The sequence below is a fragment of the Sycon ciliatum genome, chromosome 9 (assembly GCF_964019385.1).
Source record: "Sycon ciliatum chromosome 9, ocSycCili1.1, whole genome shotgun sequence".
NCBI lineage: Eukaryota > Metazoa > Porifera > Calcarea > Leucosolenida > Sycettidae > Sycon > Sycon ciliatum.
The window spans coordinates 26,523,272-26,550,501 of record NC_088651.1 but is presented as its reverse complement, the minus strand read 5'-3'; the positions used below and the strand labels follow the sequence as shown (position 1 = coordinate 26,550,501).

The window sequence follows — 27,230 nt, the reverse complement described above, 5'->3', positions numbered from 1 at the left end:
ACGTGACGAATCTTGTAAGCTGCGCGCATGCCCACGTGTTTCTTGCCTTTCTCTCTGTTCTCCTCTGTGACAAGTAACATTAGTTTTACTATCGATATGAACAGTTTGAGTGCCTGATGCAACCAGAGAATAGTCTTGTATTACTATGAGGAAAGGAAATCCTACAGAGTAACTTGGAGAAGCAAAGGCACAGGGAATAATTGAAAAGACCTGGGAAGGGCGACTTCAAAAGTGAGAATGACAGTTACATCAAAGTCAGGAAAGCATTCGTAGGCAGTCAAGAATCACTTATCATTCAGTACTAGTTGTCGTCAACTCGTAGGCAATAGCACACAACTTTTCCTGTTGAACATTTTCGTTCCCCAAATACACAGGAATCATAATTCGAAGTAGTTCAATTTGTGTTTAGTATGGTGGCGAGGCATTATATGGCCCGACTTCTGCGAAAATCAGACTTAGGTTGAAAATCATTTAATTGAGAAAAAATATGTTTTGTAAAAGTTTGTGTCCCGTGTAGGCAAGTTCGAGTGCAGCGAAGTGAAACCAAAAAAATCTCGCTTGTGTGACGAAGTAGAAATCATGGCAGGAAGGGTTTCAGCGCTCAGGGAAGTCATAGGGCTCCTGGTAGAATATTCGGCCTTATTCCATAGTAGGGTAGGAAACCATCGTGATGGCGTACGTAGACATGCGCTGTTGGGTTGTTTACTCGCCGAACGACTTCACCTCTACATTTTCAACACCAACGTGTTCTGCATTGATTGCTCACACCATCGTTGCTCACACCAACGCTGAAGTCACAAATGACGCCTCAGCACCCGAGTCCAGGAACTCGCGAACCTTCGCCGTTCAAGTTCTTCCCTCGACTCGTGCCACTCCGGTCATCAGCCGCACACTCGTTGAGTGTAGACAGCACGGTCCAACCTTCTTCTCCGTTACTATCTCAGTCGGTTTCTCCTGGCTGTAACCTGCTCCATCCAACACATCATGTATTAGCAGATGGTCCTTCCTTTGGCACTCTGAGCCTGACCGACATTCCCTTGCCATATGGCCATATTTGAAACGGGGCCAGCAGAGTGTCTCTCGCTGCTGAAAAAACTTTCTCCCTTCCTTTGGCAGCGACTTGAGCTGCTTCTCTGTGTCTGCGACCGATATCGCCATGCACTGAGCCTTGCCACTGATCGTTCCACTGGCTTCCTGGCAGTATCACCCTGTCGTCCGTGAACGATCTGGTAAGACCAGCCGTGCTCCTGAACCTGACGCAGAGACATCCCATAGCACTGCCGTTCGACCAGGTCCGTATTGATCCTAGATCACCTGCTTTGCCATTGCTTGCAGCAAAGGGGCCATTTTACCTATAATAATAATAATTGTAATAATTATGTATCGGCGTTATAATTGGTGTCCACCTCGCTATCCTCCGTCATAGCGAGTGTGGCCTACACCTCTACCTCTCGGCAAACACGCACAACGTATTACTGAAAAGACTCCTCTGACCGCTGCTTGCCAGTCAGCAACGTCTTTTCGAGCGAGGGAAGCAACTCTCGCTTTGCTTCCTCGTAGTTATTGCAGCAAATACAGATCCTCTCCACTGTGCTACCCGCTAGCACGATACGCAATCGCAGCAGCCATTCGCTTTCTTCGAACTCGTTCTTGGAACAGATGTCCTCAAACAGGCCGAAATAAAGCTCCAGTGGCTGCGTTCCAACATATGAGGGTTTTTTTCATCAACGGTTTACGCCCACGGCTGTGACTGGGAGCTTCCGCAAACTCGGTGCTGAGCGTCTCCTCTTGCCGTCTGGCACTGCGCTCCTCACGCTCCTCGCACTGTCGGAGCCTCTGCTCTACATGTTTCTCCAACTTCTCGCCTTCCAATCCTAACCGAATTCCATTGGCGATGAAGATGGCCTCCAAATTACCTAGTGCCTCTCCCATGCACGCTTCAATCCTGGCTTGGTCGCCAAATGTTGTGAACCCTTCTGATTCTCTAAAAGTCAGGAACGAACGAGCACACGGCACGAGGACAACTATTTTCTCTTCAACAGTATATTTCACTTGATCGAATATAATAAACTAACACTAAGATTACCAGCTATTTATAGCATGCAAATGACAGCGTATATCAGGAAAGCATACGCATATAAAACATGACATAACAGTGTTTACAGTAAAAACCACACACAGCGCATATAGCGTATGCCATGCAGCAAACCTCAGCGGTACACCGGAGTCGAGATACAACATTGCAAAGAATACAGTGCCATAGACTCGAAGGCCTTTCCCACTTGAGAACTGGTGGTTTGTAAAACTCCTTCTGCCCCCCTCATCATTTGTTGTTATAATAAGAAGTGAGACACAATCAAGAGTTGCCACAGACATCACATGTTCTTGCATAATACAGAACAAGAACACTTATGTGCACTTACAATACAATAGTACTGTCAATACATGAAGTTATTACTCAATTTCAAATTTGGACTTAACGGACAACATGATGGTATTATTCACTTTATTGTCCTAACAGCAAAGTCAATACATGAAAGGTCCACAATGGGAAGAAGAAGGACTGGCATCATTAATCTTTGAGAAGAATAAGCCACCAATTATCTAGAGCGGATTGACAATGTAATTCGAAATGGCAAAGATAAGCAGACAGTTTCCTGCGTAACTGATCAATATTGTCCTTGAAAGGTGTGCTAAACATACTTTCGTTGTTGAAAAGGAATGTTGACATAATGTGGCAAGTGTCAACCTTTTGGTCGTGCCATCCTTTGGTTATGTCAAGTAGCATGGAACAGAACCGCAGACGAGATTCATGCAGTCGTTAAATCCACTCGGTGTGAAATTCAATATGGCCGGTGCGGAACCATGACATCCGGCGATAGCCCTAATGTTGCGAAATTCCGTTCGACGATTATTGTATACTACTATTACACAAGAGCCAAATACAACAACGTGCATAAATTTTACGCACGTTGTTGTATTTGGCTCTTGTGTAATAGTAGTATCCAGTGTCTGATGTCATAATATATGTAGAGTCCAGTGTCTGATGTCATATATGTAATGTAGAGTCCAGTGTCTGATGTCATTATATATGTAGAGTCCAGTGTCTGATGTCATATATGTAGAATCCAGTGTCTGATGTCATAACAATATATGTAGAGTCCAGTGTCTGATGTCATATATGGAGAGTCTAGTGTATAATTATGGTCTAATGGTAGTAATATAGGAACTGTTTGGCATACAAGAATCCGTATGCAGACTTATAACTGTTAGCATGGCTCAGTGGAAGGTTGACCGTTGGAACGGCACCAACTACTTGAGATTGGCGGCCATTCAGCATGGGATTTTCCAGGGGGACTCCATATCCTCACTGCTGTTCGTCATCTGCCTCATACGACTACTCCGTTCAGCTCTAAACGGCCACAACATCCATCAACACCTGGGCTGTGGCTTTGATACGGTATAGTGCTGGTATATTGACATGGACGCAAGACGATTTGAAATCTGACCGAAGAACACCAGTGGCGTGTCCAGGATTTGGCTGAGGGGGGGGGGGGTTGCGGCCGGGATCAAGGCGGGATGGGGTGGGGGTACATGACATCATGCTACTGTCCCAGGTCAGCCATTTTGAAAACCGATGTCAAGAAGCTCCTCCTGTAGCCCCTTCTTCAACAGTTATTCACCCGAACGGCCCCAGAGACTGTTCCGGAGGATCAGCGCACCACACGGGGACAAGTGTCGAACTTGCTTCAAGTTCCCTTTCTTCGTAGGCCTGCAGGACGATCGACCATGATGTTTCGGGGAAGCATTGTAACAGATTCACTGTTACTACTAACACTAGGAATAGGATACACTTATCACCTGCTATTATCACGCTGCTGCTGTTAGGTGTTATGTCCATCATTGCTTGTTCATGTATATAAGAATGCATTATGGCAAGGATCATTGCTTATTCCAAGAATGACTACTGAAGTTAGTTGGACTGTTACACTGGTAGCAAGAGGATGGTTTTTCTTTTCGTCATGTTTGGGCTATGCGCAGTGGCCGCATTAGTCGCCTACGGTATATTCGAGATTCAGAAGCCTCTGAATCACCTTATCGCACTCGGTCAGTGCGATGGATCAGATCAAACGCCAAGACGTGCTCAAGCTCCCAGCGGAGAGAGGCCACGCATGCGCCATGTTAAGTCTCCGCCTGTGTTTCGTGGAGATACAAGAGAGTTCAAGGAGTGGGCCTTCGCCATCGAACTCGCCATGAAGTCCCTGCAGCTGGACAACGCGGAGGAGCGCTTGAGCTACGCGGCGAGTTTTCTGGAGGGCAACGCTCGTCTTTGGTTTATCGCCTCTCAGGAGGCAAACACGCTGTTTTCCGACTGGCCAGACTTGAAGAGCAAGCTGGGAGAAGTGTACGGCCCGGTTTATGACAGGGAACAGGCGCGCATCGACTTATTCGCTCTTCACCAAGATGAGACTATTGACGAATACATCAACAAATTTTCGCGGCTTAGCTTACAAGTTCCCGAGCTTGATGACCACTCCAGAGCTATCTTGTTCACGCGTGGGCTGGCTCAGGGCCTAAGCGGTGAGGTACTTAGGGAGCACCCGCAACATTTGGCCCAAGCCATACGAGCTGCGGTCTCAGCAGACCAGTCGATGCGGCTAGCCCAAGCAAGCTACGCCAAGGCAGTGCGCGCACCAGGGCATCAGAGGCGCCAGCCTGGACCCTGGTCAAGCCAACCAACACCATCCGGTGGGAGAGAAACCAGGGAGCCAGAGGGTCGTTCAAGGCTGTGTTTCACCTGCAGGAAACCCGGCCATATTGCCAGATTCTGTCCAGAAGGAGGGAGGAACGCCACAAGCAAGCCTTCTTTAAACGATGGACGCCAGTAAGGAAGGGAGTGCGACTACTGGCGAACACGAGAGCACCCAGGAATAGGCCACGAATCAAAGTTCAGAACAAATTCAGCCCCTTAGCAAATGAGGAACCACGCCTCGAGGAGACCGAAATTCAAGCCTCGCCTGTCAAGCATTCGTCACCTGATACTGTTGGCCGGCCTAATGAAGTAACCGCCAGCACAGGGAGCATTTCCGCCGACAACAAAGACGACCTAATGCGCGTCCAGGGCAAGATAAATGGACGTCGCGTTACCATGCTACTGGATTCTGGGTCAACCCACGACTTCATTTCAACTGACCTTGTCAAGAAGCACAACATCTCCACAACAACCGGTAGCGACGTCCTGAACGTCACACTTGCTGATGGATCGGTCCGCTCACAGCCTATTACGAAAACGGACAGCTTGAAGACCGTAGTCGGCGACTTTAGCGAGCACCAACAGTTCCTAGTATTCCCTATGACGCGGTATGACGTGATCCTCGGCAAACCATGGCTGACCCGGACGAACCCACAGATCAATTTTCGTACCAATGAAATCAAGCTGGAGGGTGGATCCATCATCTGTCAACCGAGTGAAAGTGATGGCACGGACAAATCCAACCCACCGATCGAGACGTTCCTCATCTCAGGGAAGCAGGCTAGGCATGCAATGAGAGGTGGCGCAGAAGGAATCCTAGCGTATGTGACAGCAGATCCGGACGAGCCACAGACGGTGGATAGTCCGGGTAGGGAGGATCAGAAGGATTTCAAGGACCTGCTGAAGGAGTTCGGGGACGTCTTTCCCGATGAGCTTCCAAACAAGCTGCCACCCAGAAGAGGCGCAGATCACGAGATCAAAACGGAAGAAGGAGCTAAACCGCCATCTCGTGCAGCATATCGTTTACCAAAACCAGAGATGGATGAGCTTCAAGCTCAGCTCGCCAAGCTGCTCCGTAGAGGATTCATCCAGCCCAGGAAATCCCCATACGGAGCCCCTGTGTTCTTCGTAAAGAAAGCGGATGGAACACTTCGAATGGTATGCGACTGGCGTGAGCTAAACCGCATAACCATTAAGAACAAGGCATGCCTACCGAATATTGACGACCTCTTTGATACCGTCCAAGGCAGTGCGTATTTCACCAAGCTAGATCTGAGGTCCGGTTACAATCAGATTCGAATAGAAGAAACAGATATTCCGAAGACAGCAATAAATACCCCATTCGGTCACTTTCAGTTCACAGTGATGGGTTTCGGCCTAACAAATGCCCCGGCAACATTCCAAACCTTGATGAACAGTGTCCTCCAGCCATACCTGCGTAAATTCGTTGTGGTGTTTCTAGACGATATCCTCATATTCAGCAAATCATGGGAGGAGCACCTCGATCATGTCAGAACCATCTTAAACGCCCTCAGGAGGAATGAGCTATATTGCAAACCGTCTAAATGTGAATTCGGCCGGACAGACGTTCTGTTTCTTGGGCACCGGATAGACGGCCAATGCATTTCTCCAGATCCAGAGAAGATCAAGGCCGTGCATAACTGGCCTGTCCCGACGACGGTCACGCACGTAAGACAGTTTCTGGGATTCGCTAATTACTTTCGAAGGTTCATTAACCATTTCTCGGCCATCTCCAAACCCCTGGAGGAACTGACAGGGAAACATGTGCGCTTCGAGTGGAATCAGACTCGACAGGAGGCATTTGAGCGATTGAAGTCTGCTCTGCTGGATGCACCAGTGTTGCGACTAGCAAACGTCAGTCAGGATTTCCGCGTTGAGACTGACGCAAGTGACTTTGCTGTGGCAGGAGTCTTAACGCAGCAAGCAGAGGACCAGTCCTGGCATCCTGTGGCTTACGTGAGCCGAAAGCTGTCTTCTGCCGAACGGAATTACACGGCCGCCCAGCGAGAAACTTTGGCTGTAGTGTACGCCCTGCAGTGCTGGCGAGTCTACCTATTTCGCCACTTTCAACTCTACACCGACAACATGGGAGTTGTCTACCTCAGGACCAAACCAAACTTAACCAAGAGAGAGGCTCGATGGATTGAATTCCTGGCCGACTATGACTACGCGGTACATTGTCGAAAAGGTGTTGTCGCACAAGAAGAGAGGACGGCGCACGCAGTACCTAGTGAAATGGAAGGGCTACCGAGATGCCACCTGGGAGCCGGAGGAATACTTGATGGATGAAGCAGGAAACGCCATTATTCCGCTGAAAACCTACCTGGACCGTTCTTCATAAAATTGCTATTTAATTGGCAGCCACAGTTGTATTGCTAGTTTCTACGTGTTGCAATAGAAATGTAGCATTCTGCATGATTAGGATAGTGCTTCCCTGCCAGCCAGGCGTTATTTGCAGAGGACATGCACTGGATCTTGAGTTCATCAGTGTTGATTTCGGCTACCATGCATTCCACATATCCATGCATGATCATTAGTTACCATAACTGTTCCTTCGAATTGGTACTGTTCTGACAGTTGAGAGGGGGGAATGGTGTAACAGATTCACTGTTACTACTAACACTAGGAATAGGATACACTTATCACCTGCTATTATCACGCTGCTGCTGTAAGGTGTTATGTCCATCATTGCTTGTTCATGTATATAAGAATGCATTATGGCAAGGATCATTGCTTATTCCAAGAATGACTACTGAAGTTAGTTGGACTGGTACAAGCATTCTCTGGAACGCTCTCCCCTCTGATTTTAGAGTGATACGTGTCCCTGGTCCCTTCCGAAAAGCTCTTTCTGCCATTGATATACTTACTTTGTGAATATCCTTGTTAAACTTTTATTATCTGCCATGAATTCCAACCTTCTCATCTATAAAGCATTTGTGCATGCATGTCTATAAAATCATATTTCTGACTCCATGAAATTATCTTCATCTAAATTTTTCCTTTTCTTCTTTTGGTCCTTTCTGTCTTGTATTATTATTATTATTATTATTATTATTATTAAGAAAGGTTTGCTCCCCACACCGGAGCTCGCGCTATTCCGCCGACTTTACTTGACACTTGACTGACTCACGACTGCCATCCAGAGCACACGAGAAGTCCATCGAACCTTCGACTCGGCAAACCTGCAAGAAAGCACCACTCCCTGCTCAATACACAGTGTTTCGGGGAATTCACCCCTCATCAGTTGAGCTTGAGTAGGCTGAGGAAGATTGTGCCTGAAGAGCACCACTTATATAGTGCTCTCCAGGCACAAACATCACCAGGGATACAAACTTACAGAGACGCTCCGTACTTCGTACTGTTGTGCCCAGCGCGGGCTGGCGACTAGTTGGTTTGGAGGTGACAGCGTTGCGAATGACCGAGGGTCCTCGACGTCTGTCTCACCGTCCAGGAGCGACACTGACTCACGCTGCTATCTGGTGTTCACGAGGTTTTTGTCGCGCTGGAAGCGGAGCGTCTCTGTAAGTTTGTATCCCTGGTGATGTTTGTGCCTGGAGAGCACTATATAAGTGGTGCTCTTCAGGCACAATCTTCCTCAGCCTACTCAAGCTCAACTGATGAGGGGTGAATTCCCCGAAACACTGTGTATTGAGCAGGGAGTGGTGCTTTCTTGCAGGTTTGCCGAGTCGAAGGTTCGATGGACTTCTCGTGTGCTCTGGATGGCAGTCGTGAGTCAGTCAAGTGTCAAGTAAAGTCGGCGGAATAGCGCGAGCTCCGGTGTGGGGAGCAAACCTTTCTTACAAAATCATCGCCGAAGTCGCAACCACTACTTCGTATTATTATTATTATTATTATTATTATTTCTCCTTTATTCACTTCTTTCGAAGGCGATAAGCCAGACCCACCGGGAAATATTTCCATGGGTGGGACAGCAAAAAGAAAGTGAAAAAACAAAAACAAAAATAAATAAATAAATAAAACCTAAAAACCAAAGGGACAAGAACTAGTTGAAGGAAGAGGAAGAAAGGAAAGAAACTCAATCCGAACTCCAACATCAAAACAATAATAAAGAATTTGCAGCGACAGGCAAAATACATCAACCAATCAAGGGAGTAGTAACAAAGGAAATAGCAGTCTTTATCAGTCGTTATTCAAGTCTCTTAGCTATTGAACATGCAAACGCAGCAGAGGTGCATCTACATGTTAAGGATAGTTCTCAGTATTTTAATCGAACCTTGTATAGCCTCCTGTTGCACAATAGCCAGGTCTCCTCCCTGCACAGTCCGAAGGCATTGAGGAGTCTCCCCCACCAAGCCTCCCAGGGCACCGACAACCACAGGGACCACGTCAACCTGGTTGAGGGACCAAATCCTCGAAATCTCCCGCTTCAAATCATAATATTTCGAGCGCTTTTCAGCCATTTTCTTATTGATGTTGTTCTCACCAGGAACGCTGATGTCTATAATGTAGGCGATGCGCTCCTTGTCATCAACAAGGAGCAGATCGGGCCTGTTTGCTGATAGTTTCAGGTCAGTTGGGACCGAATACTCCCAATAGAGGCGATACTGATTACTCTTGACCAATGCCTTGAGCTGGTGGTCGAATCGTGAAGCACCAGTAGGTAGATCTCGTGCTTTACACATTTCGAAGTGCACATACTTTACTATCCGGTTATGTCGTTCAATGTAACTGGTCCGAGCAAGAACTGGGCAGGCACTGACAATGTGGTCAATTGTTTCTAAGCTGCCCTTGCAAAGCCTGCAATTGGCATCAGTTCGAGGAATTGACTTCATTATGGCGTATTGGTAATTTTTCGTTTTGAGGGATTGGTCTTGTGCTGCCATAATCATGCCTTCAGTTGAAGGTTTCAGTGTCCTTGATTTCAACCACTTTTTTATTATTATTATTATTATTATTAACTGGTTTTGAGGGAAAGAGACAAACGGGAAAAGTCTGAAGAAAAAATTGACTGTCACCACCAGGACTCGAACCAGGGACCCTCGCTTGTAGCCAGCGATGCTCTAACCACTGAGCTATGGTGTAGTCGTCATCCAAGCAGAGACCGTTCAATGTTTTCTTCAGACTTCGTAACTCACACTTATATTATTATTTATTATTATTATTATTATTTAAATAGGCGTCGAGGCGACAATAGTTTTAGAATTGCGATCAACAGAACGAGCTGAACCGACATTTTCACAAAGGCTTTTATTGTATTCAAAAAACGAGTGTATACGAAGGCAGTGAAGAACATGGAAGAAAGAAAAAATGTGATGTGGAAGAAATGATGAACAAAAATTGTACTTCGAACTAGTTTTCTCAGTGGTGAGCTCGAATTTCTCCGTTCAGTTTTCACCAAAAACGGATACCCAGGCGACATGTTGGCAAAACTATTGTCTACAGCCCCCACGCCGAAACATGAATTGATAGGGCCTGCTCGTTGTCCTGTCTTTTTGTGCTTACCATGGAAGGGCAAGAAGTCTGACAATGTGAGTCGTGAAGTTCGTGCGATCATTAAACAAACCTACTATGCGGTACACTTCATACCCGTCTACACAACGATGCGTTCGTTCACGGTGTTGAAGGACGTCCTACCAACCCATCATTTAAGTCATGTAATCTACAACTTTGAATGCCGGAATTGTGCTAGCCGGTATGTTGGTAGGACTGTTCAGCACCTGAGCGAACGCATCAAGCAACACACTCCTTTACACATTATCCCACGTAGCGCACAACTGGAGCGTCCCACGCGGGGAAGACCCCGTAAACAACCACTACCTCCGCCAACACAGGACCTAGCGTCTCACTCGACAAGTCCACCATTGGCTCCCGTGGCCATGACCAAGTCACTCCCTCCACCAGCGGAGGTGGATGTGGCTTTGGCGACGCCACGTGTGTTGCATGCAGACACGTTTGCATCAGCATCGCTTGCTGCATCACCGGCAGAGACGACAACAATACCTACCTCAATATCAACGAGACCCAGAAGAACAACGGCTAATTACACCATGACCTATTTCAGTACGGAAGTACCGAACCAACGGAATACACAACAGGAACGTGAGACGAGGGATGGGAGGAGACGGGACCTGATTGCTCCGAGGCAGGAAGTCGTTGAGGAGGATTCGGCCAGTGAGTCCAGTGATTCCGGTGAGTGTGAGAGCGAGAATGATTGTGTGAGTAAGAGTGGGTGCGAGCGTGTGTTTTCTAGTAGGAAGTCATCAGTGTATAAGCATCTTGCATCTCGTCCTGATTGTTGTAAGGTTTATTCTGATTCTTCTTTTTCTGTTTTGTGCCGTGCTCGTCATGGTTATAAGTTGCAGTTGAGTGTGTTAGAAGCCGTTTGTCAACGTATTCATAAGCCTAATCTGTGTGTCCAGAAGGACAGCATTATTCGTTTGAAATTGTTTTAGTAGCAACTTGTTCTGTCGGTTTGGCTCTGGTTGGCCATGGTGTCATATCTTGTGTCACAGTATACTAGTAGTCCTTACAAGTTCGTGAAGTGCTTTCGCAGTTTTTCCTGTTATTACCTTAGTGCTAGGATTATCATTTTCATAGGTGTTGTTTCTTCTCACTCCATTTCTCTTTATTAGTATCTTTCTGGATTGTTTTTCATTAGTACAACGTAGCTTCCTGAGGAGTGTTGTGCGAAAACTAGTTCGAAGTACAATTTTTGTTCATCATTTCTTCCACATCACATTTTTTCTTTCTTCCATGTTCTTCACTGCCTTCGTATACACTCGTTTTTTGAATACAATAAAAGCCTTTGTGAAAATGTCGGTTCAGCTCGTTCTGTTGATCGCAATTCTAAAATTATTATTATTATTATTATTTTTTTTTTTTTTTTTTGGTTTATTATGTACTATTATGTGAGATGAAATAAAACAGGAAAGGGCACAGGCCCTGATACGTGCAAGGGATAGCAATCAACCTTGCACATGTGTTCTAAAAACATGTAAATGTAAATGCAAAACAATTAAAAACAAAAACACAAACAATGAGCAATAACTTCAGGACTGGGCACAAGTCCTAAACCAGTAAAAGGTGCAAGAGATAATAATCAACCTTGCGAGTTCGCATTATTATTATTATTATTATTATTATCATTTCTTGTTTTCCCTTGCATATCATCCCTTCATCATTCTGTGTGACCTGTCCTATGGGCAGGTGAGAAGGCGTCTCTGCCTGTTCATTTGGTGAAGTAAAATAAACAACAACAACAATAACAAGCCGTACATCTCACACACCACGAGCAGTATTTCTGTACACGCAGAAACAATGTACATTGTAAACTTCAAATTTGCCGTTATGTGAGCGAATCAACTGCAATTATTTATGCGAGTCCAACAATTTCTCACCGCTCTCAAAGCATCCTTTACATAGGCAGTGGTACTTGTGACTGTGCGCGGTTCTTCATGTTCTGGCTGCTCGCTGACAACAGGTTCTTCTACGTCTGGCGGAGTGTGACTGTAAGTCTGCTCCAAAAGTTCAACTGGAATAACAGCGACTTCATCACTCCCACTGTTTCCTGTTGGAGCGGCAGCAGGAGTTGCGCCGCGACAGGAACGCTTTACAAAAATTCCAGGCTCTGATCTGCTGGCTAGAGCTTGGCCTTTTGGGATGTCCCTGAGACATCGAAGAAAAGCCTTCGAGTCAACCAAAACACGATTAGAACGAGGATGATCGCCTGAGCCCTTGGCATTCGAATCGTGTTTTGGTTGACTCGATCGAAGACTTTCCTTCGATGTTTGTACCGTTGAAGACGCGTCGAGCGCGTCCCAGCAGGGATCACACTGTACAACAGTACACAGTCAGGTCACCGTGTAGCCGTGCATGCTCACTGTACGTAGACTCTACTCTGTACTGTAGACTGTACTGTACTAGCCTGTAGCGTGCACAATCAACACCAGCTCGAGCACCGTACCGTGCAACCGCTTTTGGACAATCGTTTCAGGCCGCGCGCGCCCCGAGCCTAGTCTAGCTAGACCCGGCGCCCTGCCTTTTATTTTTCGAAACCTAGGTCGAAATTGTTGAGGGGGGGCGCGCGCCCCCCCCCCCCGCGCCCCCCCCCCTAAACCCGCCACTGAACACGCAAGGTTATGACTATGCATGGAACTCTCCATCCACGCGCTGATGTAGCCCGTAAGTACGTCAGTCGCAAGGTGGGTGGACGTGGTTTGCAAAGTATCCCGATGATGTTGTCACCATGGAGAAAAGCAATTTGCAGCATTATGTGCTTCATCCAGATGCGAAACACATGGAGCTTGCTGCGCCCATTCTGTGGCCACATCTGGATGCTCCACCGGACACCTCACAGGTGGTGAGGTGCTGCTTCAAAAAGAACATCTCTTGGCGTGGACCCAGAAACCCTTGCATGGGCAGTTTTTCCGGCAAATAGAACAACTGACCAACGAGAATACCTGGAGTTTGCTGACAAAGGCTGATCTCAAGAAGATCACAGAGAGCCTGATCATCGCGGCACAACACATGGCCTTGGCAACTAACCTGCTCAAAGCCCAAATCTTCCATCAGGGCAAAAGCCCCCTGTCTCGAATGTGTGGGAAGGCAGGCGAGTCGGTTGCCCATATCCAATGCGAGTGTTCAAAGCTGGCTGGACGGGATTATTTGGAGCGTCTTCATCGAGCACCAAAGTCTTGATATTGTTTTGATTGATTTGAAACAAACTCCCAGTAAAGTCACATATTTGTCTGATACAGAATGTTTCTTTCTGAACGCTCCATGGATTCACTTCGAATGTCCCGTTCTTTCTTCTTCAAAAATACGGTGCCCACTCGCACTTCGAACTGTGCACGGCACTTTCAAGACCTGACCAGCCTAGCCTGCAAGATCTGCACTGGCAGGCACGGGTGCCGACTGATCGAACTGCACTGCAGAGTCAAACCGCAGACCTGCAGTCTATGCCGTCGAATGTTTTTTTGGCGGGAAAACCTCTTTTTGTCTTGTTTTCGAGCCATTCAGGGATTTTGAGAGAAATCCAGGGATTCTGTATGTCTTGTCAAGGTAAACAGATTTTGGTGGTTGGCCAGTATGGATTTGTATTCGCTTTATTACTGCTTGTTCTTTGTGGTTTCTTTGTGTCTTTCCTGTTGTTTTTTCGTTTGACCTTTGTTCTCCTCCTGCGCCTTCGTCATTTGTTGTTATAATAATAAGAATTGAGACACAATCAAAAGTTTGCGTTGCTGTGTGGCTGGGACCAGAGTAGAACAACACTATTTCTATTTCACTAAGTCCCTATCCAAATAGCAAAGGGACGTCTGACTACAGCTGACAATCACAGGTGATACACAAAAAAGAAAGAGCATGAAGAACGAGCACATTCAGATCCTACACAGAGAGGTTGCATGTAGCTGAGCCGTAACTAGCGAGAGTTTGAAAGAAAGGTAGACGATGTCCAGATGTCCAGAGTAGTAACTGGGCACCGTCAAGAGGTGAACCCCTCGTCCTTGGATGAAATAGGTTACATGCATGAGATACCCAGACGACAGCGCACAGTAAATGGAGCAACAAATTCTTCCTACATTTTCAGAACTGCATTACAGTGGCTAATGTAAAATCATGTATCCCTCTATAACTTTTAAATGTTCTGAAGTTTTAGGAAGCGCAGAACGAAGATGATATGGCCTTTAGATTACTAATTGAAGCCATGAGGCATTCGCCCATTGCGGATAATTCACTAAAACAATCACAGATTCTGTTCGAAAAGCATTGACATTTCCAGAACCTTCAAACCTTTTGGCACGCACTTCCTTTATTCCTGCTCCATTTTTCATCAATATAACAGGGGGGGGGGGGGGGTTGTCAACATAACGAAACATTTATTAAACGAACCATAAAGAAGACCGAGGATTTGTGTACCTCGCTATGATCCGCCAAAGACTATGAATCCCTGGGGAAGTCCCAGTTTAGGTATAAAGTGTCATATTCAGTTCTAATGCAATTCGTTATAATTCAAACCAGTATATTGTTCATGCTTCGGCGGCCAGTTATTTGTCTGCATTGTCAAACTATGCATCGTTAGAAATTGTGTTTTCTTAGCTTTTCAACAAACCTCTTGCTTGACAATAGGAGAAAAAATGACGGAGACTATTAACAGTGGTTGATGTGAACTGTGTGTCTGCAGTGTCGAACAATGCATCGTTAGGAATTGTGTTTTCTCAGCTTTGTAACAAACCTCTTGCTTGCCAATAGAGGGAAATGATGTGACGGAGACTTTATTCACAGTGGTGTATGTGAACTGTGCAACATAACCCAATTGCTTATGAATCATGTTGTGGTTAGGAGCCGAGGTTATTTCTGAAAACAAGGTAATGATTCGGCTTTTTAGATTAGAAACTCGGATGTTGAGCCAATAATAAATGTAGAAAGGAAAGAAATATGGATACGAGTTGAGAGTAACTCTCCATCACTGCAACCAGGTACTATACAGTCAGAAAGTGCAACAACTAGGCACAAAACTGACAGAGTACTGAGACATTCGCCGTCCTGACACCTAGCTTCAACCTTGCCTTCCCCTCTTTGGTCTTACCATAACTTTGAACCTTCCAAGTTGGAAGGCTGTCGGTTAGCGCTACGGTGATGTGTTGAAGCTAGGTGTCAGGACGTCGAATGTCTCAGTACTCTGTCAGTTTTGTGCCTAGTTGTTGCACTTTCTGACTGTATATAGTACCTGGTTGCAGTGATGGAGAGTTACTCTCAACTCGTATCCATATTTCTTTCCTTTCTACATTTATTATTGGCTCAACATCCGAGTTTCAAATTGCACACCTGATGAGCCGTCACGAAGCATACGGCGAAACGTACGTCGTGTGAAACAACTTGTTTTGTAGTCAACTAGTCCATCACTATGTCATGCATGAGGAGTACTGTAGGAGTTTGGCTTTCGGCTTGTACAATTCGTTTTCGCAAAGCTTCACCTTCTTTACTTATCTTTGATATTTATGACCCACCCAAGTTGGGTGGTGTGCTGCTTTGCTGCTTCGAATTGTAGTTAGACCGCTTTGTCAAATATCCTACTGGTCTCGTCATAGTCAAGTAACAATTGACATTCTTTGGTCTGTTGGGACTGTAGCTTGTGCTCATTTTCGTTGCGCTTGCCCTCCCCTCTTTGGTCTTACCATAACCTTGAACCTTCCAAGTTGGAAGGCTGTAGGTTAGCGCTACGGAGATGTGTTGAAGCTAGGTGTCAGTTTTGTGCCTAGTTGTTGCACTTTCTGACTGTATATTGTACCTGGTTGCAGTGATGGAGAGTTACTCTCAACTCGTATCCATATTTCTTTCCTTTCTTTTTAGATTAGAACTACAATATCCTAGACTTGGTGTTTTGTGCACTACCCGGAACTAAGCAAGAACAACATTGTCTTTGTGCTTTGTCGTTTGTAGACGGTTGGGCAATAATCAGATCCAGACGTTAAGTGACGGTGTGTTCTCTGATCTAACAAACCTCCAAACACTGTAAGTATTCTCAACTGCACCACTGAACGCAGGGAACAGTAATTATAACTGTGTGTATATAGAGTACTGCTGGAAACGTGATGAACAAACCTCTAATATCTGTGAGTATTATTATCTGCTGCAGCGATTGAAGGAAACAGTTGTAGACGCTGTGTGTGAAATGCTTTGTTATGAAGCCTCTGATTCTCGTAAGTGTCAGGAACGAACGAGCACACGGCACGAGAACAACTGCTTTTTCTTAACGGTATATTTCGCTTGATCGAACATAATAAGTCAGTCAAAGACGACCGGATATGTGAAGCAAATGACAGCGTATACAGTAAATCGCACACAGCGCATATAGCGTATACCCTGCAGGATGCATCAGCGATACGGCGGAGTGGAAAGACTTGGAGAAGTGTTGGAGCTAGGTGTAAGGTCTCCGAATGTCCCAGTACTCCTTTTCAGTTTTGTGCAATTTTGTTGCAATCGCTGACCTTATAAGATCTGGTTACGTTGATGGACAGTTAGTTAAAATTCGTAGCATTTTTTCCTTCTCCTTTTTGGTATGGTATTGATTTATTTGAATTCGGTATCTCAACAGTACATTGTACAACTTGGGAAGATCCGAATGACATAGATACATAAACATAAAAGTGGAGTAGGTGCTACAGCGGATCATTTTATCGCAGATTGTGGGACTAAACTAATACCAGTATGCAAGTACACAAGAAATAAAAGCTGAATAAATACGACTGCATGACATTGGAGAAAAGCACCAATTAGAGCAAAACAAAGCGACACATCACTCATCGAAAACATTTTCAAAAAGGAGCTGTTTTAACCGGGTACAATGTGGCCCGTCATTAAGAAGGCAGGCAAAAAAAAAAAAAAAAATTTCACGGTTCGCGTGAGACTCGGCCAAAGGCCCAGTTTTCCGCATCCGCAGGAACGCCACCACCCTCTTGGATCAAGGCGCAGATGCAGCTCCTAGAAGGCAGGCAAGATGGGCGTTAAATGCAGAAGACGTATTGCAAGACTTCATTTCAAAGGGCAGAGCATTCCAAAGTAAAGCAATCCTACTAGACAATGAGCGATACCCGCATGCAGTCTTATATCGGCATAACGAAAGATTATTTGCAGAAGAGCCGCGAGTGGTGTAAGCAGGTGTACTATGCCTACAAAATAGAGAATCTAAACTGGCAACCGGGTGAGCTACTTTACACTGAAAGATAAATTTAATGAACAACTGTAAGAAACGGTGGTCCAGAGGACATAGCTTAAGAGAGTGGTAAAGGGGGTCCACTTCAGCACAGTAATGGGCACCACAGGCAGCTCGGATCGCACGACGGTGAACAGCAAATAGGCGCCCACGGTCTTTTGCAGATAAGCAGGGTAAGAACGATTGAAATGCAAATTCTAGATCAGATTGAATTACGCATAGCACATAAAGGCGACAAGCGCACGGGGACAGTTGACGAAAAGAACGCCGTAGAGCACCAACTTTGCGTGACACCTTGGCAACAAGCTTATCACAATGAGGTGTGAACGAGAGCTTGTTGTCAATTACAACCCCCAGACTTTTCACCATAATTTTTTAGGCTCACCATCCGAGATGAAATTTTCCTTATTCTTTTCTTTTCTTGTCATGGTTGGCTATCACCCCTCTCTCGCACTTTGCCTGCCAATTAGTCATGGACCACGAGTTAAGTGTAATAATTAAATAAAACGTTCCTCTTTTATTTGAAACTCGGGTATTGAGCCAATAATAAAAGTAGAAAGGAAAAGGACATATGGAAACGAGTTAAGAGTAACTCTCCACCACTGTAACTAGATACTATATGCAGTCAGAAAGTGCAGCAACTAGGCACAAAACTGACAGAGTACTGAGACATTCGACGTCCTGACACCTAGCTTCAAAACATCTACCCGAGTTTCAAATTGCACACCCGATGAGCCGTCACGAACCATACGGCGAAACGTACGTCGTGTGAAACAACTTGTTTTGTAGTCAACTAGTCCATCACAATGTCATGCATGAGGAGTACTGTAGGAGTTCAGATTTTGGCTTGTACAATTCGTTCTCGCAAAGCTTCCCCCTTTTTAACTTATCCCTTGATATTTTTGACCCACCCAAGTTGGGTGGTGTGCTGCTTTGCTGCTTCGAATTGTAGTTATACCGCTTTGTCAAATCGCCTACTGGTCTCGTCAGCGTCCAGTGACAATCGACATTCTTTGTTCCGTTGGGACTGTAGCTTGTGCTCGTTTTCGTTGCGCTTGCCTTCCCCCGTTTGGTCTTTCCATAACCTTGAACCTTCCAAGTTGAAAGGCTGTCGCTTAACGCTATGGAGATGTGTTGAAGCTAGGTGTCAGGACGTCGAATGTCTCAGTACTCTGTCAGTTTTGTGCCTAGTTGTTGCACTTTCTGACTGTATATAGTATTACTTGTATTATTATTATTATTATTATTATTTGAAACTCGGGTATTGAGCCAATAATAAAAGTAGAAAGGAAAAGGACATAATAATGGAAACGAGTTAAGAGTAACTCTCCACCACTGTAACTAGATACTATATACAGTCAGAAAGTGCAACAACTAGGCACAAAACTGACAGAGTACTGAGGCATTCGACGTCCTGACACCTAGCTTCAACACATCTCCGTAGCGCTAACCGACAGCCTTCCAACTTGGAAGGTTCAAGGTTATGGAAAGACCAAAGAGGGGAAGGCAAGCGCAACGAAAACGAGCACAAGCTACAGTCCCAACGGAACAAAGAATGTCGATTGTCACTGGACGATGACGAGACCAGTAGGCGATTTGACAAAGCGGTCTAACTACAATTCGAAGCAGCAAAGCAGCACACCACCCAACTTGGGTGGGTCAAAAATATCAAAGATAAGTTAAGAAGGGGGAAGCTTTGCGAGAACGAATTGTACAAGCCGAAATCTAAACTCCTACAGTACTCCTCATGCATGACATTGTGATGGACTAGTTGACTACAAAACAAGTTGTTTCACACGACGTACGTTTCGCCGTATGGTTCGTGACGGCTCATCAGGTGTGCAATTTGAAACTCGGGTATTGAGCCAATAATAAAAGTAGAAAGGAAAAGGACATAATAATGGAAACGAGTTAACCCTTTGTGTACGGACTGTACAACTTTCGATCCCCTGGGATCGAAACTTTTCAAAATTTCAATCGATCGTAACTCAGTCGTTCCTGAGTTATATCCGAAAACTAAAGGATGTAGGTCAAAGAGAAAACTCCCAGCTGTCCATTGAACCAATCGCTGAAGCGCTCCGATGTGTGGTTCCAGAGTTACGAAGCTCGAAAGTCGAATCGCGGCAAATGTCGCTCAATAGCCGCTCGCGCAAATTTGAACGAGGGATTTCCCCATCATTCTGGGCATGCAGTGACGTAGAAACACGTTCAAAATGGTAAACGGACGCACGGCAGTTCGTAAATTTCTTTTGAAGTAACAGTTAGTTGTTACGAGCAAGGAGAGCGAAATGGCTGATGCAAGACGACTTCTGTCGGAATATTGGCGTTGCAGCTAAGACGCTGGGCTGTAGCGCTGGCGTTTTGACCTTCGTGGTGGCAAGCGTGGGCTCAATGTGTTGCTCTTGCGACGAGCTTTCCAGGAAGCCCAAGATTGAAAAATCGTCAAAAGGAGACTAAAGTTATGACCCAGATAATTATAGAATTTGAGGTGAGTCGAGATCAAATTCAGTCTGTGTACAATTTTTTCAGTACATAAAGGGTTAAGAGTAACTCTCCACCACTGTAACTAGATACTATATACAGTCAGAAAGTGCAACAACTAGGCACAAAACTGACAGAGTACTGAGGCATTCGACGTCCTGACACCTAGCTTCAACACATCTCCGTAGCGCTAACCGACAGCCTTCCAACTTGGAAGGTTCAAGGTTATGGAAAGACCAAAGAGGGGAAGGCAAGCGCAACGAAAACGAGCACAAGCTACAGTCCCAACGGAACAAAGAATGTCGATTGTCACTGGACGATGACGAGACCAGTAGGCGATTTGACAAAGCGGTCTAACTACAATTCGAAGCAGCAAAGCAGCACACCACCCAACTTGGGTGGGTCAAAAATATCAAAGATAAGTTAAGAAGGGGGAAGCTTTGCGAGAACGAATTGTACAAGCCGAAATCTAAACTCCTACAGTACTCCTCATGCATGACATTGTGATGGACTAGTTGACTACAAAACAAGTTGTTTTGGAGATGTGTTGAAGCTAGGTGTCAGGACGTCGAATGCCTCAGTACTCTGTCAGTTTTGTGCCTAGTTGTTGCACTTTCTGACTGTATATAGTATCTAGTTACAGTGGTGGAGAGTTACTCTTAACTCGTTTCCATTATTATGTCCTTTTCCTTTCTACTTTTATTATTGGCTCAATACCCGAGTTTCAAATTGCACACCTGATGAGCCGTCACGAACCATACGGCGAAACGTACGTCGTGTGAAACAACTTGTTTTGAATGCCCTGGCCGCTTTTGACAACAAGGACAATGGGACGTGTTGTTTGATACGTTCGGACAAGTGTTGAAGCGTCCTGCCAACATACCGACTACCGCACTGTCGGCATTCAAAATGATAAATGAGGTGACTCAAATGATGGGTCGGCAGGACGTCCTTCAACACCGTGAACGAACGTATCGTGGTGAAGACAGTTACTACATTCACTGCATAGTACGTCTTCTGGACAATAGACTTGACAATACGACTGACCTTTGTCGACTCCGCGCCTTTCCAAGGCAGGCACAGGAAGACACGACAAGGAGCCGGGCCGATTGTCAGTTCCTTACGGGGCGCATTGTTCGTGAGTAGTTTCGCTAATAGTGATCCTGGATATCCGTTCTTAAGAAAGACAGAGCGAAGGAAATCAAGTTCTGCTTGCAGTTTACTCTCGGAGCAAATGCGTCTTGCCCTGTCAGCTAAGTTTCGGACTAGATTGGTCTTGTATTGCGAAGAGCAATATGAATCGTACATAATATACTGACCAGTGAATGTAGGCTTACGATACACCGATGTCACACCACCCTCACATGTCTTTTCCACGAGTACATCTAAAAACGACAATTTGTTGCAATCCTCGTGTTCACATGTGAAGCGTAATGCAGGGTGGACATCATTCAACTCATCTAGAAAGGCTTCACTGTCACGTCTTGTTTCGAAATAGGTAAATGAGTCGTCCACAAATCGAACGTACAACTGAGGCCACTTTATTTTGTCCATTCTCGATTCGCAATATCCAACGAAGACATTTGCCAGTACCGGGCCCAACGGAGACCCCATCGCCACACCGTCTGTCTGCTTATACATAACATCACCAAACGAGAACTCTACGCCACTCGTCACCATCAGCATCAAACGTCGAAATGCTGTCTCCGGTAACCATGGAAGATCAATGTCATCATCATTGTGGTATAGTCTTCGCGCGCAGATATCTATTGTCTCGTCTAGTGGTACGTTTGTAAACAAGCTTACAACATCGAAAGAGCACATATGGGCAGTAGGCGGAATAGGGTTGTCACGAAGGATTTCAACGAATTCAAACGTGTCCTTAACGTTGTGTTTACAATAATGCTCTAATACCGGTTGTATCATGCCGCAGAGCCACTTGGATATAGCGTATTGGGGCGATCCTATCATGGAGAGTATTGGTCTAAGCGGGCAGGATGGTTTATGTATCTTGGGGAGGCCGTACATGCGCGGACGAACCGAACCGATAGGCTTGATTCGGAAAAACTCGGATTCTGTTATGTCTTTTGCTGCTCGGAGTTTCTTCAGATAGGTTACTATTTCCTTCTCCCGGGCCAATGTTTTATCATGTGTTGAAACCGGACCGAGTTCCACAAATTTACACCCGTCGTCCAGTATGGTAGCCATTTTTGTATTATACTCCATTCGCGTTAAGATAACTGTTGCCCGACCTTTGTCTGGCCGAGTGATGATGATATCATTGTTCTTTTTCAGCTCTGAACGAGCTTTCATGTGTTCGCGGGATAGTGAAAATGTTCTCCGTTCAGCGGGTTTGTCAGCGTGTTCCTCGGCTGTAGCACGCAATGTGGCCGTACACACCATTTTCTTTGATTCCGATACCGGTGCAAAACCACTCAATTTCCGATAGAATAATTCAAAATCACATAGTACTCGCTCTTTCATGTTTGATGTTGGTGGTATGCCGAAATCTACGCCTCTAGATAGTAGCTCCTTTTGAACAGTCGTAAGTGGAATGTTCGCCATGTTAATTATTGTGCTGGTATCAATTGTGATGGAGCCAAAGCGCTTCTTCCGAAGCCACTTGATGTTCTGATCGTATTTGGTGACTAATCGAGTATGTAGCCTATCATCATTCTCCGAGATAAGCATGGAAAAACGAAGAAAGTCATGCTGTGACAGGAAGTCCCGCGCCTGGCGGTAGAGGTGTTTAAACGCAGATCGTGTTTTGTCAATTGTATCCATGGATCTCGCAATGTCATCCTTGATGAAAGTTCTTTCAATTGAAAGGGACTGGTACGCTTTAGCCCGCTGTACCCTCTTCTGGATTGCGCCAGGACAGACGCCGAATTCCAAGCATTGTTTGAGAAAAGCAACATTAAACGCAATGCACCTACAAACATAACGCTTGCGAAGCACATTATTCAGACATTCAGTCTGATCGCGAGTGTATCTCCGTTTAAAGTATTTAAATAACCGACGAGGAGACAACAGTCGTAAAATAGCAATGAAAAATATCAATTGTGCACTCATAATCATGTATAAACAATTAAAATGAAACAATTCCAGAACGTTTTCGTGTGACCATCATCAGTGGAACATCGTCACATAGTAAGAATCACTAAAACAACCAGTTATATAGCTAGAGTAACATGAAAAGAAGCGTGAGAATGCAGCACAGCTAGCGGTTATGCATAACGCGTGTAGTGTGAACCTTTGCAGTGTATCTGAGAATGGTAGCAGTAGATGAATGTGGCAGCTGTGAGTGCGTGTGAACAAAAACTGGTGAGTGCGTATTATTTAAAAAGTGTGAGTGCTACAACATTTTCTTTTTGCTTGCATAGAACAGGGTCACGTGTGCGAATATATACAGCTTCCAACACCTGCAACTGCTTAAAGAAACGCGCGCGACAAATAACACTAAACCAGGAATCGTCAAACAACTTACGACAATCCGGACTGGACACCAAATGCTTGTAGATGGCAGACTTGCTCTTGTCTATGTCGAACTCCTCCTCGTCCGTATCACTCTCATCCTCCACTTCCCGTTCCTGCTCACCCTTACTTTCCTCCTGACCATCCTGTTCATCCCCATCATCATCCTCCATCTCCATCTCCTCATGCCATCGCTTCTTTCTCCTTGACGTGTTCACTGCTGCGCCCGTACTTTCACCTGCCACTACTGGTTCCGCCTTCTCCATTTTTCTCAGTCGTGTCTCCGCTAGTCTCTGGCTTCTCCTCAGATTCGTTTTTCCTCCAAAAAAAAGCGGCCAGGGCAGGCAGGCCAAAGCGTGGGAGGCCGAGAAAACACCCGTTGCCTACTACTACGCCTGTCAGTATTACAACACAACCAGAAACGGATACAACACCGGACTCAACAGTAGCGCAACACACGAATCTGGTGTCACTCTTGACGACAACAACACGGCATGGGAGACCACCGGACGACCGTTCATTAACAAACCCGATGGCGGTAACGGAAAGATCACCAGGAGAACGAAATGAAAATGGAGGAAAAACGAATTGCTCAACTGAAAACGCCAGTATGAGACAGCACCGAAAGCTTTCTCACTCGCGTCGCAGAACGTGTGCAGCTCAATACTGGTAGCGTCGGCAACAGCTAGTGTCTAGCAGCGTGGGATGTTGACTTTGCAAAGCGATTGCAAGTCTTGGCACCATTCATCCCAACTGACCTTGATAGAAGTGGGCAGCTCATCGCCCCAGCCGATACCAGAGCGCCAGATGTCCTGTAGTAGTACTCGGGCTTGGATGGTGAAGCAGGCAAGTAGTCCGAGCGGATCAAACACCGCCATCACTGTGCTGAGAGCTTGCCGCTTGGTCATGGACCTTCCAGGGCGGTTGATCTTTGCTGCGGCTGGCTGGACTCGTAGCGTGTCTGTCGCTGTGTCCCAGCGCAGGCCAAGCGTTCGCTCAACAGCATGGGCATGCTCAACATCAAGGTCAACGGTTGTTGTGTTGGCTCTTAGCGCTTCTGGTACAGATGCCAGAACGGCTGGCGAGTTGCTGATCCAATGACGGATGACGAAGCCTCCGTCCTTGTGGATGCGGATGACGTCAGCAGACAGTGAGTTGGCTTCTTCAACGGTGTCTGTTGAGTCAAAGTAGTCGTCCATGTAGTGACGCTCGACTATGGCAGTCTGCAGCCGAGGCGACGTCTGCGGGTGGCTGTGAGCATTGTGGTTCTTGACAAACATTGCCGACGAAGGGGACGATGTCGCGCCAAATGTCATTGACTTCATCCTGAAGACGTCAGGTGTTTGACTCAGATCGGTCCGCCACAGGAACCGTTGGCTGTCTCGGTCGGCTTCACGGATCTGAACCTGGTGGAATATTTCGGCAATGTCGGCACCGAATGCAATACGGCGCTCCCGGAAGCCGAACAGAAACGTTGGCAGTGGACGGAGCAGGTCTGGCCCAGACAGCAGCGCATCATTAAGGCTCCTCCCACCTGTCTTTGACCCCGCGTCAAAGACCAATCTCAACTTTCCGGGTTTATTCGGATTCACCACGTCAGGTGGTGCAGGTGGTGCACGCGCAGTCGGCGGATTGGCTTGTGGGGCCTGACCCAATGTCTGGTGCAGCACTTGTTCATTCATGACCAGCTCGGACCACGCACGATCTAGCTGTTGTCGGGGTTGCAGCTCCCTAGCACCTGGCGAATCACCGAGGCTCGTCATGGGTACAGTCATGAATGGGGCCGCGTTCAAGCGGGTTACTGGACCTGGCGCTGACTGGCGTACCGCAGGAGGCACTACATACTGAGAAGTAGGCTGGCCAGCTGCAAATGTGACCTGATGGCTGACCGGCTGCGGGGGAGCACTGTCTGAAGGGGCGGCTTCACTACATGTGTGCTCCGCAGGGTGCAGAATGCCTGGCGGTGCCCTGTGCTCCGCAGGGTGCAGAATGCCTGGCGGTGCCCTGTGCTGCGCAAACAGCTCCCGGGTACAAGAGGCACTCTCCACAGCAGCACAGGCGGACTGTGCTGTGTCAGCACTGGGCGCCTGATCGGCGACGTAGGAGACGTCTTGGGTCCTCACCCGTTCTGCAACGCGTTCCACTTTACTGCTATCGACAACAATGGCATGGGCTGGCTGCAGTGCCAGGCTCCTACTACTACCGGTAAGTCCACTGAGGACTGAGCTGCCTGCTCTGCTGCTGGCGTCTGCGATTTCTGCCAGCACAACTTGCAATTCCAGATCGACGACCGTCTTTTTGCGGGCCAGCGCCTGCTCTTCGAGCGCCTGAAGTTTCTTCGCTGCTTCTAGCTGAGCCTGCGCTTGAAGCAGTCGCCCGCGGGTTGCTGAGCTGGACGACGCACGCAGCACCTGGTAAGACATTAGAGAGGTTCTGCACAACGAAAATTCGACCGAAGTTTCGCGACAGGCCTTGCGAAAATGTGTACGAATTTTCGCACGAACTTTGTGTTCTGCACATTTTCGTAGTTTGCACGCGCCAAGTGCACGTACGCCATGACCCAATAGAGAGGTTTTGCACTCCGAATTTCGGTACAGCGTTCTTCGGTCATTTGTCGAACATCAAAATGTCGAATTTTCGCACCAACGTTTGTTTTGCAAGTCGAAAATGATGTGTTTTCATTTCGTGAGCCCCAGCATCAGCAACGTCCCGTCCCGTGCTCCTTTTCTTGCTGATTCCAACGAAATTTGATCGTCCAAAGACTCGAGGGCCAAACCTGCCCCCTCAGTCGCCTCAGAAAAACCAACTCCATGCCCAAGTCAAAATTTAATGTTATGCGTATCGCCATAGTCTTTTCAGCCACACAGATGACGGTGAGGACACTCCAGGCGAAAGAGAGTAGACAGGTAGTGGAGAGGAGCAATCAAAGGTAGCTGACGATGCTATGTCGCCAAAGACGCCTGCCAAGCGATGCCGAGATAAGAAACCTCTTTGAATAAATCAAGCGCTAGCGCTCTTCTACAAGAAAATGCATCCGAAAAATATTTTCGGCAAATTGAGCTTTTTCCGAACAAACACGCCGAATCTTCGTGTGCATTTTCGACCTCGCTCCCGCGTGCCGAATCTTTTTGCCCAATTTCGGAATGCAAAACCTCACGAAACTTCCTACGAAAGTTCATTTCGCGTTCCCTGCAAGTTTCGCGTCCAAAGTTGCGAAAGTTCGTGCGAAGTTTCTCACTTCGTGACGTAGAGCGAAAGTTCGTACACATTTTCGTTTTGCAGAACCTCTCTACTATGACACTACTGTTAGACTGACAGTTACTGAAACTGCGGCCGGACTAAAATTGACAATCACAAACAAACAAATTGACACTACGAAAGAAGACTGTACTGAAGCTACAAGGTTGAGTCGAAGTAAGGCTCGAAGGACCAAATGTTCCAGGCAAGAATTCAAATTCCGATACACGTGCACAGGCACACTCTCCGAACGCAAATGGGACAACACACCATTACCAGACGTTCTGGATTTCTCCTTGCAAACACACTTCAACCATAACCGGCATAACTCTAAGACCAAAACTGCAAAAGGAAGCAAAAAAGGGCCAGCAAAGGCACAGCGCGCTTGCGCCACGACATACACGGACACGTGACACAAAAGGCATCATAGCTAGTGCGAGCATGACTCATAGTCATAGCTCAGTCATACAGCACAGCGCAGTTGTACAAGCGCATGATCGCGGGTACAAAGGGTTTCAAAAATACAAATAAATTATCATGAGAGCAGCTCAAACAACTACACGTTCGAAGCAGAAACAGAATAGAAGAGAG

The 27,230-nt window shown here is 46.4% G+C and overlaps 1 protein-coding gene across 1 annotated transcript in view; it reads left to right on the top strand.

The window, feature by feature from the left end:
• Positions 1 to 27,230, top strand: part of LOC135824637 (protein slit-like) — a 244,559-nt gene that overhangs the window by 17,803 nt on the left and 199,526 nt on the right. Inside the window, exon 2 of the mRNA XM_065337361.1 lies at positions 16,175 to 16,246. Coding sequence (XP_065193433.1) covers positions 16,175 to 16,246 — 72 coding nt within the window. The remainder of the gene's footprint in view (positions 1 to 16,174; positions 16,247 to 27,230) is intronic.